General features: G+C 45.6%; 1 protein-coding gene across 1 annotated transcript in view; it reads right to left on the bottom strand.

Moving 5' to 3' along the window:
- JAZF1 (JAZF zinc finger 1) overlaps nt 1-9,092 on the bottom strand; it is a 350,399-nt gene extending 341,307 nt beyond the window's left edge. Inside the window, exon 1 of the mRNA XM_058296845.1 lies at nt 8,517-9,092. Coding sequence (XP_058152828.1) covers nt 8,517-8,631 — 115 coding nt within the window. The 5' untranslated portion in view covers nt 8,632-9,092. The remainder of the gene's footprint in view (nt 1-8,516) is intronic.
- Between the last annotated feature and the right edge of the window lie 8,113 nt (nt 9,093-17,205).

Genomic DNA, 17,205 nt, shown 5'->3' with positions numbered 1-17,205 from the left:
TTTTGCAACAAATGATCCTGTGAATGCATGTGGAATATACTGTTAAGGCTTGTCCAAGGCCTTGGAAAGGGCTGGGTAGAGCCCTAGCAACATATTAAAAATGATACAAAATGTGGCATGTGAGGGACCCTGGGGCTTCATCAGCTTTCCAAATCTACCTTTGTGGACCCTATTATTATTTATCATTTATCTCAGTCTGTACATGTCCTGTCTCCCCCACCCAGATCAATGAAACTCCTTGGAGTTAGGAAATTTTATATCTATTTGCATCCTAAGTACAAACGATGGATGCGTTTAAAAAAAAAAAAAAGGAAAAAAAACTGCACATGGTAGCTCATTCCATTCATGATGATTTGGACCAGTGTACCTGTATGTGTACATATGTGTTGTGTATGTATATGTGTGTATATATACGCACGTGTAAATAGACACATATACGTGTATAAAAACACATACACTTGATGTTCATTATACTTGGATCCTGTATTTGCAAATTCACCTATTGCTAAAATTTATTTGTAAGCCCCAAATCAATACTCACCATGCTTTCACAGTCATTCACGGATATGGACAAAGTGACAAAAGTTTTGAGTTGCTCAACATGCATGCTTCCAGTTGCAGTCAAACAACATAACATTCTCCCTTCTTGTTTCAGCTCCCATGCAACAAACAAGCATCCTTACTGTGGTACATTTTGTGCCACGTTTTTCACATTTTTGTACTTTTTCTTGGTGACTTCCCTGCTTAAAATGGGCTCCAGGCATAGTGCCAAAGCACAAGAAGGCTGTGATGTGCCTTATGGAGAAAATATGAATGTCATTCAGGTGCGAGTTACAGTGCTACTGACTGTGAGTTCAATATTAATGAATCAACAATATATACTAAATAAGGCCTTTTAAACAGACACACACATAAAACAAGTTTATGTGTTGATCAGCTAGTTGCAGAGACTCCAGAGGCTCACAAGAACCTAACTTTGTATTCCCCAAGAAACAATGATTCAATATGCACTGATTCAGTGTTCACAACTTTATAGGACATAACTACCATGAATGATTAAAATCAACTACATATACATACATAAACATATACACACACAAGCACATATATACATATATATGGCAGGTGTACATATTTGTATGTTTATAACACTAAAGAAACAGTTAAGTCCATAGTGTTAATAACATGGTATCAAGACTTGTTCCTTCCAAGAGGTCTAGCTCAGGATGAAAATCATCCTAGTCTGGCTGACAGTGAACATGCTTCTTTTAGGAAGCCAGTGGCTAAGCCAGGCAAGGGACACTTGGCCATCAGGAGACTCAGTCTTTTCTTGTGCTGGGCAGAGGGTCTGTAGTTAATGACCCAAGAAGAGTCATTTGGATTCCTGCCAAGGTAGAAAGAGGATCACTGGGAAGACCTCATTCGTAAGGAGAATATCCATTAATATGGTACCTGCTTGCGGCTGGGTTTAAAAAAAATAGATGAAAACTACTGCAACATTCCAGTTTTTACTGCATGGGGAAAATATGGAATGTTAAGATGACTAGCATTCTAAATTTTCTTTAAACTGATTTAGCATATTAAATGAAAAGTATTTTTTAAACAAACGTAACAAATTCCTTGCATTTATAGTTTCTGATATTCAGATTCAAAATGAACATTTACTACTTGACACTTCAGCCAGGTCAATACGAAACAATTTCATTACCCTCCTCATAGAAACAATATGTACTCATGTAATCCAGCAAGTGCCCAAGACATGTTTGCACCATCAAGATCTAAAGGCAATTGGTAAGGCTGGGGTGGAGGAGAAATGTAAGGAAATGTGAGGTGCAGTTCTCGTCCTAGAGCAGATGTTCTTAACCTTTTTTGTTCCATGGACCTCTTTGCCAGTCAGGTGAAAACCACAGACCCCTTACTAAGCCCACACTGTACTGTTATACTGTGTACTATTTAATAAATATATCATACCCACACCAACATGTCCCCACAGGAATAATGTGGTTTTTTTTTTATTGCAATTCAAGCTCATGAACCCCTTGTGAAGAACCCCGGTCCCAAAGGCAAAAGCTTAAAAAAAAAAGGAAAAGGGATTCTGCAGCATTTTCTTACATCTCTCAGACCTCACTCTAAAACACAAGGCCTTTGGTTTCAAAACATTTCTAGGAAAGCCCCTCATTAAGTGTCACCAGCATGCTTCAGCCGTAAGGCTTCCTCCTTGTCATCAACGGGTTTTCTGAAAACAGATGTCAGTTTGCATTACTATAACTGTCAAGGTGTGAGATATCTCCAAAATATACATGTTCTAAAGGAAACCATTTTCCAAAGAATATGGGGCCTTTGTCAACCCAGTCAGTTGCAGGCAATTTTCCTGCATGTACATGTGTACACTAAGGGAAAGCAATCAGAAACTTGTGAAATCATGAGATAGGGTTTCACTACCAGTGTCTTATACTGATTTGACTGTTTACAGGCAAGAAATGGGCAAAGAGAAAAACTACTGAAGACAAGTTTCAGGGACTGCTGTGCACTTTTAGCTTTCAGGTTCTTCTATACCATGTATGGGGTGTAATCACGTGTGTGCAGAGAGGCATACGTGCATGTTTAAAACCTCCCCAGCTCTGTAACTGGGACTTTTTTGTGAACCATGGAAAGGAAGGACGGAGGGAACTTGCCGCCAAGCCACAGGGTGTAGGCAGAGAGCAGGGCTGGCAGGGACAAGCCTTTCATTCATTCAGTCAGTCAGTCATTCCTTCTCCCCACAGGAAATGCCCTCAGGGGAAGATGCCAAGAGATCCAAGGCATGGTATGGTACCTTTTCTTTAAGTCCTGGGTTTTGTTCTGTTTTGCTTTGTTTTCAAATAAATTAGAGGCCGCAAAGAAAGACCATGCTGGAAACCTCTAGCCTTGACACCACGTTGCCAGTCCACAGTGGCAAGGGTCTCTGCCAGCAGTTAAAGTGCCTCTGCCCACAAAGAAGAGAAAGCGGCCTAAGGCTGCAACCCCAATGCTAGGATTTTGAGGGGTCTCCTGCTTCCCATCCTCAATCTGTCCCAGGAAAGGCCTGATAATTTTACATGGCTGTAAATGCCCTAAACAACACCACAACTAGGTGGATACAAGACACATTATGTTTCCCTCTAATGTAGAATTTCATAGTAGGATTACAAACACACTTACTGAATTAAAACATAAAGAGGCGAGAAACTGAATACTGTAGATGAAAGCATACATCAGCACACTTAATCCTCATTAACCAAGCAGTGAGGCAGATGTTGTTGTTATCCCCATTATGCAGATGAGGAAACTGAGGCACAGTGGGGTTAATAATTTGCCCATGGTCACACAGCTGGCAAATGGCAGGGTTATGTTCAATCCCAAGTAAACTGGGCCCACTATGCTGATCTGAAATGACACTTATCTTGAGAGTTCAGAGTTTGCTTTGCAAAGGAGATAAACAGACCAAATGTAAGGGCAGGATACCACCTTGTTCTTCCCCAATTTGGCAGTTTGGCACAGACCAAGCTTAGCATACCAGTCTAGAATTTAAATACCAACTCACATTTACCAATCACGGAAATTTAGACAAGTTATTTAACTTTCTGTGCCTCAATTCACTGATCTCAACAATGGGAATATATATTGTACAACCCATCTATTTAGTATACTATGATGCTTCTTTGAGAAGATACTAAAAATGGTTAAATAAATTGGGAGGAAAAGCAGAAATTTACTAAATCATCATAGGAGTCTAAAGAGTAAGCATTACTGATAATAACTACCTTATTTTTCTCTCCAGAACAACTTAGAAGTTTATTAATTAGGTGGTTTATAAAACAGCCCTACGGATTAAAGCATCATGGATTTATTACCTGAGTTTTGGAAATGAGGAAACTAACAAGTGGAGATTCACAAGAACCTGCTGGCAATCAGGGTCAAAAACCACTAAACCACAGCTACTACAAGCCACTATGGGTAAACAAGGCCCCATCCCTTAATCAGGTGCCCCATGGAAAATGTGAGTCAACAATTAAAGTTCTAAATGACCTGCTATCCGCAGTTCACACCCCGGGACTCCTTGACATATGTGGAGCTGGGCCACGCACGGTGCTGATGCACGCAAGGAGTGCCTTGCCACGCAGGGGTGTCCCCCGTGTAGGGGAGCCCCACGTGCAAGGAGTGCACCCCGTAAGGAGAGCTGACGCAACAAAAAGGAACAGATTCCCAGTGCCGCTGATAAGGACAGAAGCAGCCACACAGTGAACAGACACAGAGAGCAGACAACTGGGGGGGGGGGGGAGAAATTTTTTAAAATCTTTAAAAATAAATAAATAAATAAATAATAAATGACCTGCTAGTCCAGCATCATCCCAAGAATGGACAAGAATAACAGGACTGGGTCAGATTCCTGGAGAGAACAACATGGCCTGTGTTTCAATCCAAGGGACAAGGTCTTGTTTTAGGGCCTTTGCACTGCCTGTTCCCTCTGCTGAGAAAGTGCTGTTCCCCAAATGTTCTCAAGGTTAATTCCTTCACTTCCTTCAATGTTTGGCTCAACATATAAACTTTTCAAGGAAGCCTATCCTGACCAACCTATTTAAAATTTCAACATTCCCTCCTCCCAACCCTCTCATCCTGCTCTATTATTTTCCATAGCACTAACCAAATTCTAATATACTATATAATATACTTCTGTCTAGCTCCAGCCACTAGAATATAAGTTCCCCAAAGGCTGGGATCTTCATCTATTTTGTTCACGAATAAATGCCAAGTGCCCAGAAGTGTGCCTGGCACAAAGCAGGCACTTAATATATACTATGAAATAAATAAATTCAAAATACAGGAGAACTTTTACCAAGGTGCCAAATAATCAAACTAGGTGAAAATGATTAAATAAATTGTTTTTCTGAGACCAAAAGCCAAACAATTTTGTAGCACTGGGATGTGGGGGGAAAGCAGGCATTTCATGAGTCTGTGGACATGACCTGCAGTGCTAAATTTAGTGCTCTTGGCATTTCTATGATTCCTAGTTACAGCCTTAATCTAGAAGTGCATGTCAAGTGGGTTCTTACAACCTCTACCATCTAGTCACTATAAGAAGCAAGCAAAATCCTGATCAGTTTTTCCCATTTCCAGGAAACAGAGCCAAGGCTACAAGTGAATTGACAGCGAACTGATGGAAAAGCACTTCACAGTGTGGGATTTCTAGGCAATTTAAGTGGGGGAAGGGTTTTAGTTGGATACTTGGGTTGAGGCAGATGCTCCAGCACTGGGCTAGCAGTAAAATGCAAAGAAGAAAACAGGAAAATAGGCATAGCACTCTCCCAGAAGGAAAGAAAATAGGTGAAAGAGAAGATGGTGAAAATCACTCTTTCTTTAGCTCTAAAGCCCCAAACCATTGCTCTTTATAACAGAAAAATGGTTAAAAACAAGAGCTAAGTGCACATGTATAAGATAACAGAGACAGCTACCCTAAACCTAATGCACTTAACAATATAGTTATAGTTAAAACTACAGGCCTTGAAAACTAAAAGCATTGAAAAATCTGTCAAGCAAGAAATACATCACATTCCCATAAGCCTTTATTTCATTACTGCATAAAGATTTTGACTAGTGGTTAAATGGTAAAAACCCAGAAAGGTTCCCAAGATGGAACTATCACTAAGTATCTCTCTAACACTCTTACGATTGCCAAATAACAAGAACCTTGAATAAATTAAAGGCAAAATCACATTCATCTCAGTCTCTTCAAGCATCTCTTTAACATAGCCACTAGCTAACAAGTATACCCAATCAGTAAGTCATTCATTTGTCTCTAAAAATCACAGACTGTACCACAAACAAGAAATACCACGTAATAATACACGTACAGAACTTTCACTAAATGCTTTGGCTCCTATTATATTTTCACTCAAGTCTCTTCACTAAAAGTATATTTGCATGACACTAATCAGGTTGTTTTTAATCTCCTAGAGATAGTCTTATTTCTTTCTGAATACAGGGCTGCCTTTGAAGGTAAAGGGCCTCTCCTGGGCGGAGGTACACAATGCCATAAGATGTCAGCCACTCTACCAAGGGAATTTCATCAAGTGTTTGCTCAGTTTAACACTTTATTCATAAAGTTTGCCACATTCAAACTATTTTCCAAAGTATAGTAATTTAGCCTTGCCACACAGAACACCTAAGCCACAATTATTGTCAAAAACATAATTTTTCAACATTTTAATTATTAAAAAAAAAAAATTAGCCCTGTGGGGGTGAGGCACCATTATGTAAAAGTTGAGCTTTGCAAAATGTATGGAACCCTTAACCCTCTTTAAAAATGTGTTTGCACAATACTAAAGATAATTTCTGCAAACTTAAAAAAAATTCTTATGATTCACCAAAAGTGGATTTTTAAGTCACCAAAGATTTCTCAATAAGGGTCACTGTCTTTAGCACATTTTAATAAATATAATTTAGATTTTCTTTTAATCAGCTAACTTAGGTAAGCAGGCAAAGGGGCAAAATTATTATTCATCTTACATAAGTTATGACTTAAACTTATGACTAAGTTATAGTTTATCCTGAGATAACTGTTAGGGAGAATGAGTGGGATATGTATGCAGTGACAGCCTTCCTAGCTCACAAAATATTTACTTTCCACTTATTATTGGCTGATGAAGGTAGAGGGAGGAACTTGAACGAACAAAATTTCTACTGGGACTTTGCTTTACTGGAGTTTTAGCATTATTTTAAACTAGCCATCGTGCAAACGTGATTTATTCTTTCAAGCATTTTCAGTTATGACTATTCAATCATGAGATGAATCAGCAAATCTGTTACTCCATTAAACTCCTCCACCAAAACTCGCCTATCTTTTCTGTCATATCTTTATCAGAAAAAAATGGAAGAAGATGTTCCAAGGATGTTTTAAAACTTCAAAGCTTCAAAATCTGGCCAATTACTCATGAGGATTATCTTTTGAAAGACATTTTGCAGACATTTTCAACTATTATTTCCCTTTTCGGATGGTTCATCGAATTCCATTTTAAACTAGCACTCGACTCTTATTAAACGCCCACTGTGTGCAAAGAACATAAGACTGCCTCATTTTACTGGTGCATAAATACACAGCAGTTGTCGTTTATTCCCTTAACTTTGTTGAAACGTGAGCTGCATCCACAGGGCTGGATCCATAGCATTCAGGGGGGCAATTTACTGGTTCTCCGGATTAGAAAGCCCAGGAGTCCAGCCCACCCAAAACTGGCGGGCCCGGGGCGCGGGCCACACCTTCCGGGCCACACCTTCCGCAGGTGGCTGGGTCGCCGGGGACAAGTGAGCCCACCCATCTCCCTTCCCAGGGACTTCAGACAGGAACGTGTAAATGTTTCAAGGGCTTCTGCGAATTAAAGGACTTGTTGAAACAGTCCAGTGTCCAGGGCGTGAAGGGAAACCACCCGCCCCGCGGGGCGTCCCCTCCCCCGCGTCCCCTGCGCCCCGCGTGCTGCGCAGGCCGCCGCCGCCGATCCCCGGGCGCTGCCGGCGAGCCTCCGGCCTAGCACCTTTTGAAAGGCAAATCGCAGAGCCGGGGCGCATTTAAATGCCCGGTTGTGAGCCCCGGGGGCTATCTCTCCAGCCCAGGCAGCCGCCAGCGGCCTCCAGAGCAGCTCGGCCCTGGGACTCTGGGCGCGGCCCTCTGGCGCACCCGGAACCTCAGCCCGCAGCTCCCCGGCGTCCACGCCAGGCCGGGGCAGGGACGGTCGCCGAGGGCCCCCCGGCCCCGCGTCCACGGCCCGGCTCGGCCAGCTCTGCAGGCGCTGGGGGAGAAGGCGAGCGCCCCATCCTCCCGCCAGCACTGGCCCCCTCCCGATGCACCACACCTAGCAACCGGCGCTGACAGGACGCAGTGGCGGCGGCGGCGGGAGGAGGAAGCGGAATGGCTGCCGCGGTGGAGTCACCCCCGCCCCCCCCCCGCTCCCACCTCCCAGCGGCTGCAGCCGCCGCGGAGCCCTGACAGCTCGAGCCGGGGCGGAAGCGGCAGGCGGCGTGCAGCGCCCGCCCCCCGCCGCCTCGGGCGGCTCGGACCGCCGGGGCCAACTAACTCCGCGCCCCAGCCCAGCGCCCAGCGCCCAGCACCCAGCCCCGCCGCGCCCTCGGCCCCGCGCTCCCCCTCCCCCGGCTGCACCGCCGCATCTCCCCACCGCCGCGTCCCTCCTCCCGCCCTCCGGCGGCGCCCCCGCCCCGGCACACCCCCCACTCCCACCACTTCGCAGCCCGCGCGCACGCCGCTCGGAATCCCCCAGCCCGGCACCTCGGGGCGCCCAGCCCCTCCCCCACCCACGCCCTGCTCCCCGCCCCCTCCGGGCACCTCGCGCCTCCGCATCCCGCCACCCCCGAGCCCCGGGCTTGCACACACCCTCCCCGCCCCGCCGCTGCCTCCCTCTCTCCCCGCCACCCCTGGCCATTCTGGGGCTTCTCGCCTGGGCAGGAGTTTCCGCACGCCGGGCACCCCCGCCCACCCCCGGGGCATTTACCGATGTGGTTGTCCTCGATGTGCTCGATGAGGTCGGCCAGGGTGGGGAAGTGGAGTCCGCAGCCCCCGAATCGGCAGGTATTGGAGAAGAAGGAGGCGGCGGCGATGCCTGTCATGGTGCTACATCGAGAGCCCCCCTGGTGTCGGCTCTGCGAGCGCCGGGCGGGCGGGCGGGCGGAGGGAGGGAGGGAGGCAGGGTGGGGTGAGGAGAGGAGGGGCTGGGGGAGGGGGAGAGAGGCGGGGTGAGGGGAGCTGAGAGGACGGGACGGAGGGAGAGGGGGCGAGAGCGACGAAGGAGAGCGAGCAGAAACCGGGAGGCGGAGGGGAGGCGGCGGCGGCGGTGGCGGCGGCGTCGGGAACGGCGGGGGGAGGGGGTGGGGGTGAGGCCACCGCAGCTGGGAGGAGGGACCAGGGCGCGCGCGGCAACAGCTGTGCGGCCCCAACCTCCCCTCCCCAGACCGAGGCCTCACCTGGGAGCGCCTGCCACCAACTTTATCTCACTCTGCCTGCCCTGCACTGTTGTAATCCATGCAGTTTGTGTGGAGATTCCTTGGTTATAATCTGCCATTCGTAATATACATACATCTATTAATTACACGTACATCCAGCATTAGGACTCTGGGAGTTTCCCAGGTGCCTCATGGGGACATTTGCTTGCACTTGGCCACCTGTCTGGGTGTCACACGGACGTTCACAGGGGAACCAGAAAAGGTAATTGTGTGCACCTTACATTTTAAACCTCTTTAAAAAAAAAAAATTTCATATTCTCTGGAGATTTGTACTAATTGATTTTAATGAAGTTTCCCTCTAGGCCAGAAGAAAATCTAAGCTTTATTTAAATTTCAAAATAGAGTGCTTGGTTGTCAAGTGCATTTGCCTCTGTTTTACATACTCCCTGCTCCTTTTGGGAAAATAAAAACTAAAATAATTTTGTTACCCCAAACTGTACCACTCCATCTCAAGTCTGGGAATTAACTCATCCGTCCCCCTGGGGTCAAAGCTGCCTCAGCAGAAAGGACCAGGCATTGGTTAAGGCTAAAAGGAGAGAAACGGTACGGGAACCTATTTACTCCTCATTTAAAAGCCAAGAGATTCCTGCAGCCAATGAAAATTACACTATCCCGTGAGTATTTAAACCATAATGTTGAACAGGTAAGCACTTAAGTTTAATTTGGGAGCTTCCTCGAAAACCAGCATTTTACTAAAAGTCGGTTACTTCCTATCCCCCACTCATATTTTTACCTGTAAAGTGTGTGCTATTCAATAACACTTTTCCAGGTGCCTAAGGAACATTATACATTATGAGTTTATGATCCAACAATGCATTTTCTAAATTATGCTTGTCTACTGAATTTATCATTTTCCCTGGGGAAAATTTCATTTACCCACTGTAGAGGTACATAGAGAAATGGCATGCTCCCCTCCACAAACTGTATTCATCTTTAGTGTTCTTTCTAATAACAGGTTCATTAAGGCCTATCATTTGAGTATTTGGAGTAAAGTCTCATGTAGTATTTGTCGCTGCTAAAAGTTTTACAATCTGACAGCCACAGCGATTGGGAGTGGCATTTGCCCTCCCACCCATTTTTTCTGTCTTCCTGCTCACAAGGTGACCAACTTGCACTGAGATGAAAGTTGGGTTGGGTGGGGTTGGGACAACTGCATTAAATTTAGTTTAATGCCAAGAATTGCTTCCTGGGCCCAGTTGAGGGTGGGGGCAGGGCCGGGGTGGGCCTGATAATGAGCCAGGGACCTGGTTGTTGGGAGCCTGGGCCAGGGCCAGACAAGGGTCTAAAGAGCAGGAGTTAGAATTCTAGATCTTGAATTAGAATTTTGGCTGCTGTGCAGTGCATTCAGCTGCCCAGTCTGGGAAGGCCTTCAGTGGAGAGCTGGCAGGCACATGGCACTTGGAAATGGCACTTGGAGTGACATAGAAATGCAATGCAACTTCTCCCTAGAGATGAGGTGTTAGGAACCCCCTCTCCGAAGCATCTGGGAAGCACCCGAGCACTTGGAGAAGAAGCAACTCTGTCCTCCAGAGGAAAAACTGTCTGTGTGGAATTATTTTTAACTCCAGAGACAATGTGGAGAGGAACAAAACTCAGAAATGGAAAGCACAGGCAATGTTCAGGTAAAAGATGATGGAAGTGAGGGACTAGGTTTTACTAATGCATGGCTCTCCACTACCTGCTGTCACTTTCATTATTCCTAAAACAAAACCTTGTTAAGGAAAAAAAAAAAACCGTGTTAGGCCAAAGCTAATAAATAGGATGTTTTTAATGAATTGAGCCCACATAACTCATAAAATGAATCAAGATTTGATTTTTAAGATTCCAAATTATTTTCTTCACTGTGGACAATTATTAAGAATGTGCAAAGCGTTTATTTATTTTGCATGGAATAGCCCACCTTCTAATTCTTTATCCTGAAGCTTTGGTTGTGGGACATTCTGCTCATGCTATTTTCTAAAAAAATATTCTGCACACTCTAAGCCAGGGGTTCTTAACTTTTTTTGTTTCACGGACCCCTTTGTCAATCAGGTAAAAACCACAGACCCCTTACTTAGTCCACACTATACTGTCCATTATTTAATAACTATATCATACCCATACCAACACGTCCCCACAAGAATCGTGCGTTTTTTAATTTCAATTCAAGCTCATGGACCCCTTGTTAAGAACCCCTGCTCTAGGCTTTTCTGGCCTTTCTATGAGATACATGATTATGGCCTTTAGGCCTGAAATATGCTCTGGCCTTCAGACTTGATGGTTTTGTAGATGTGTAAACTGTGGCCAGAGGCTGAAGCAAGTTTTCCCAGGTACACACAGTTTCCTCTCTGTAGTCTTAACGCTTTCAATAAAGCTTTAGACAATTAAAGAACAAAGGTATATTAACCACAAGCATACATTTTTGGAAAACGCTTTACAATGGCATGCTTATCTTTGTGTACTTACATTTTTAAATGTTTGTTTCAGGGGTGGACCTAAAGATAAAGTCAACATCTGGGCTTTGAAAATATATAAAACAAACATTTTTGCCTATTATGCTCAAGAGAAAGTGATGACTATTATACCTCGGTACTTGTGAAAAACATTCATCTGTCTTACTTGGGTAGTAAAGTATTTCAAAGGAAAGGGACAGAGAGAGAAAAACACCACAGAATCAGAAGGCTATGATAGTGGCAGTGGCCTAAAAGTGTTTCCTGCACTTAAGGCCCTTTCTCACAGAAACCATTTGCCTCCCCTCAGAGCACTGTATCTCCCAGCATGTAGGTCCAGACAAAGTATGGACATGTAACGGCCCCAGAGCATGGCACTTAGTGTTATAAATGATTCGGGACCTAGGAGCAGTCTCCCAAAGTCCAGCGTGCCCACTTGGTGGGACAGGCCAGGAAATGGTCTAATGGAACCCATCAAGGCCACAAAAGATTCTGCTTCATTCACTACATAGAGGATTAGGTGAATTTAGGGATACACCCCTAATCAAAACTATGCACTTCCTGGGCCCCGTGTGAACATCTGTTGGTGCTGCAACCGGATCTAATTGAACATTGGATTTGATTTTGAATTTAACTCTCTATTTTGCCTTCAATTCTGGCTTTCTCAGGTTGTCTGGGTCACTTCCCAGGTCCCTCTTCAGATGCGTTTCAGGTTTACTAGACAAACAGGCTCTTCAGTGGCTTGGGGCATTCCTTTACGGCCACCACCATCTAGAATGAGCAGATTGTGAACCCAGGTCTTCTCTGGCTAATGTGAGTCTTCGTGGCCTCTTCCAACAATGTCTGGTGCTTCCTGGCTCTTGAAGAGTCAGATGCCACTTCCATCACTTTTGCGTCAAGGGGATGTTTTCTTTTCCTTTTTTTTTTTTTTTAAATTTATTTGTTTCTCTCCCCTCTCTCCCCCCCCCCCCCCCCCCACCCCGCTTGTCTGTTCCCTGTGCCATTTGCTGCATCGTCTTTGTCCGCTTCTGTTGTCAGCGGCACGGGAATCTGTGCTTCTTTTTGTTGTGTCATCTTGCTGTGTCAGCTCTCCGTGTGTGCAGCACCATTCCTGGGCAGGCTGCACTTTCTTTTGCGCTGGGCGGCTCTCCTTACGGGGCACACTCCTTGTGCGTGGGGCTCCCCTACGCGGGGGACACCCCTGCGTGGCAGGGCACTCTTTGCGCGCATCAGCACTGCGCATGGGCCAGCAGCACACGGGTCAAGGAGGCCCGGGGTTTGACCTGCGGACCTCCCATGTGGTAGACGGACGCCCTAACCACTGGGCCAAGTCTGCCACCAGGGGGACATTTTCTTTAGGCTCCCATCTTCTTCCAATGAAGACGACCTCTATTCCAGATCTTCTGGCTTAACATTTATGCTATCAAAGTTCTTTGTGGGAAACGGACTTGGCCCAGCGTGAAAGAAAGTGCAGCCTGCCCAAGAATGGCGCCGCCCACATGGAGAGCTGACACAGCAAGATGACACAACAAAAAGAAGAACAGATTCCCATGCTGCTGACAACAGAAGTGGACAAAGAAGAAGATGCAGCAAATGGACACAGAGAAAAGACAACTTGGGGGGGGGTAAAAATCTTTAAAAAAAGTTCTTTGTAATTTACTGCACCTCAGAAATGAACCATCTTTATCAGCTCTTGATGACTGATGGCTACTTTTTTGTAGTTTGTCTCACCTATGGGGCCCAGGTGTTTGGCCAGATACCGGCCAGGTTGTTGCTCTGGAGGTTTTGTTGATGGGATTAGCATTTACAATCGGTTGTGAGTGGGCCAATCCAGTGTTGATGGGGTTGAAAGCAAAAATGGAAGCTTCCCAGAAGAGAAGAAATTCTTCCTCCAGACTATATCAACTTCTGTATGAGCTTCCAAACTGCCAGCCTGCCTTCCAAACTTCCAGCTCAAGACTGCAGCATCAGCACTGAGTTCCTACCTGCCGGTTTAGCCTACAGATTTTGGATTTGCCAGCACCCATAATTACACAAGCCAGTTCCTTTATATTAATACATACACACACACATATATATATCGTCTGTTGTTTCTGTTTCTATGGAAAACCCTGACTGATGCAGTGGTTCTCTGGTTGTTCACCCATCTCGTCTTACCAAGAATTAAGGGTTGGCCTTAGAATGGGTAAGGAACACCAATCCTCATGGGTGCTACCCCTCAGCTCAGCTCTCTGCATGGGTGCTTATCTGCCCCCCTGACTTATGTCGTTTCATTTCCAAGCTCCTTGTAGGGTTCCTCCAGAACTAAATGAGTGAAACACCAAGCCAGTGATTGCAGTTCTAACTGAGCTTCCCAGGTCCACTCCCCCTCTCTCATCTGCCTTACTGCCCCCAGGATGATAGCTTCAAACCCAAATCTGCTGTTTAGGCCAGGCCTGCCTGGGGTTAAAATAAGGTCAGGACAGCAGCCACCCGCTTAATATTTCTTTTGTTTCTTTAACATATCTTGATGGACATCTATGCAAGACTCCTGTTGTATAGCTCCAAAAGGTGTTAATTATATAGGCAATTGCCTAGGTGGTAACCCCAGGATTTGTGCAACCCCTCAGTCCTGATCTGCTGCAAGATAGCAGGGACACAGTGTGAATAAATGAAGTACAGTCGCTCCTTCCAGGAGAGAACAGCAGCCTTGCCAGGCCCTGCTGAATAGGTTCTAGGAGTCTGCAGGGCATGGATCAGTTGGACTCCACAACATATTGTCCTCTTGGCTACTCTGGTGTCTGCCATTTTTCTCCTTTCCTGCTTTGACTCACTCCTGTGGAAACTCCTGCTGTCCTTGACTGTAATGGAGCCACTAAGGACTCATGCTTGGGGAAGACCGCACAGCCTTTACCCAGAGATGTGCTTTAGGAGTTATCAGTGGCCACCCAGAGGGTTTTCTCTCACTGCAAAAACTTCTAGCACCTTTCTTCCCCGCCCCCTGCCCCCCGCCCCATGATTTCAGTCCTTTTCCTCTAGAACTCAGACAAATGTCAGAGGAGATTGAGCTAGAGGATCAAATTAGGAATACTGTCCATGGCTAATCATCTCCTGTAGAATCCCTCAGCAGTAAGCATTCACCATCAGAAAAAGCTACATTCCCCCAGGAAACTTCATAATCAGATTACTGCAGAAGCCTACCAGCCTTACCTCCTACAGCAATATTACTACATATTACTGACAATTCAAGCTGTACCAGATTACTTCTGGTTTTCAGAATGCATTGTGCCGGGAAGCAGATGTGGCTCAAGCGATTGAGCTCCCGCCTACCACATGGGAGGTCCTGGGTTTGGTTCCTGGTGCCTCCTAAAGAAGACAAGCAAGACAGTGAGCAGACATGACAGGCTGGCACAGCAAACTGATGCAACAAGAGACACAAGGCGGGACCCTCCTATATGGTAGGTGGACACTCTATCATTTGAGCCATGTCTGCTTCTCCAAATTAGATGACTTTTTAGCAGAAATAGTAGGTCTGATATTTTCATCCCACTCTCTGCTGCCTTGGAGGTTACTGCACCAGATTGTCGTCTTCTTGAGAAAAGAGACAATCTCTCATCATGCCTACATGCAGTGCTCAATAAATGTTTGAGGGTATAACTCAGCATGGTAGTAAAGCAACGTGCTAAGTAATTCAGTTTTAAGTGCTCAGGCAAATTCTAATAACTTGTTGTGATTCCTCCCAAGTCGTATCAGTGAAAGCTAGTCTTCAATCATCTTCTAGTTGGATAGATAACAACAGATATGCTTTCTCATGATTGTGGCCCAACCTCAGATGATGCTGGCTGGATGGGACCCCTTTGAAGGTCTAGCACAGTGTTCCATGCCATGCCCATGACAGGCGCTTAGGAAAACCTTGTCTTGTTGGGGTTTTTTGTTTGTTTGTTTTTTTAAGATATATTTTATTTTTATTTCTTTCTTTCCCCTCCCCCCCCCCCATTGTCTGCTCTCTGTGTCCATTCACTGTGTGTTCTTCTGTGTCCACTTGCATTCTTGGCAGCACCAGGAATCTGTGTCTCTTTTTGTTGCATCATCTTGCTGCATCAGCTCTCCATGTGTGTGGCGCCACTCCTGGGCAGGCTGCACTTTTCACACAGGGAGGCTCTCCTTGCAGGGCGCACTCCTTGCACGTGGGGCTCCCCTACGCAGGGGACACCCTTGCATGGCACGGCACTCCTTGCTCGCTGCAGCACTGCGTGTGGGCCAGCTCACCACATGGGCCAGGAGGCCCTGGGTTTGAACCCTGGACCTCCCATATGGTAGGAGAATGCTCTATCAGTTGAGCCACATCCGCTTCCTGTCTCAGTGGTTTTGAGGGCATTGGTGCACTAGTCTCTGCTGATGTAGACAAAGCTGTTCAATCGGACAGAGATAAGCGGGAGGCATTCACCTGTGACGTGAGATCTGACTTCAGCTTTTCTTTTATTTGATGACTGACGATGATACCTTTCCCTTTCACAGATTTTCGGGTTCATTTCGATGCTTACTTGATATGACGATTGCCACCATTCATTGAATGCCTGCTATTGTCAGGCTTTGGACTAGACACCTTAACATACATGAGTTATTAAACCCTGTAAGCTAGGCAGATACTACTATGCCCAAATTCTGGACGAGAAAAACAACACCCAGAGAAATAAGGTAACTTGCTGAGGTCCATAAAACTAAGAAAGACTGGAACTAGGATCTGAACTCAGGGTTGTCTCCAGAGTCCTGGCCCTTCACGTAATATCCATCCCTGAGTTTATATATCATAGACTATTTTTCTTTGCTCCCCTTGAATCTGGGGGTGAAGTTGGGCTTGGCAGGGCTATGCTTGTACATGAGAGACTCTACGATAAGGAGCACATGTACTTTGAACATCTTCTAAGGGTCAGGATGGGCTATCAATGATGGAGAGCACTCTGGCCTTCATCAGATACCGAGGCTCTTGGCTGCTGGTTTCCTTTTTCCTTCTTTTGAAGTTCCTTTCATTGCAGTTGCCAAACTCGTTTCCTGACCTTAGGTATCGTATATAGAGATTTTTAAAAGATACCCTTGTTTTGCTTTTCAGCTGTTTCTTGGTTTAACCTTCATTCCATGCCTTTCTCCGATTAATTTTGGGGTTGGGGTGGAGAACACATGCATCATCTATCATGTGGCAAGGTGACCCTTTTTGCCTTTGTCATGCTTTTTGTCTCTTGTTGTGTAATGACTGTAATCATGCTGCTTTTCAGCCAATTGTTTGGCATAATCAAATTATCTGTTGCAGTTTTAGTTCCCAGAGTCACAGAACAAACAACCCCACTGACACCGAAGCAAAGGACTCTGCAACACAATCCCTTCTGTTCCAGTGCTAGACCCACGTAAAGGCTACATTTGCCTTCAGAAAACGGATCCAGATTCCAGTAATTCCTCAAGGAAGGACTTTTCCCTTCAGTTTTATCACTGCATTTGCCTTTCTATAATTTTCATCCATTTTGTTGCTGCCAACATAAATGATCCTTTCTTCTCTTCAGTGCCTCATATGTTTAATCACTTTTCTGATCTTAGAAGTCTTCAACTGGAGAGAAGAGCACTGTCCATGAGTGCACACTGGTGTATTGAATGAATGGGGTCCAGTGGTGACCTGGAGAGCACTATTATCTTAAAACATTCAAGGGCAAATAAGACCCATCTGCAAGCCATGTTTGGACCACGAGGCTACCAGTTTACAACCTGTTTTTCCTTCCATGCC

The sequence above is a fragment of the Dasypus novemcinctus genome, chromosome 5, assembly GCF_030445035.2.
Source record: "Dasypus novemcinctus isolate mDasNov1 chromosome 5, mDasNov1.1.hap2, whole genome shotgun sequence".
Classification (NCBI taxonomy): Eukaryota; Metazoa; Chordata; class Mammalia; order Cingulata; family Dasypodidae; genus Dasypus; species Dasypus novemcinctus.
The sequence above is the reverse complement of the archived record's forward strand: the minus strand, read 5'-3'. Positions and strand labels throughout refer to the sequence as shown.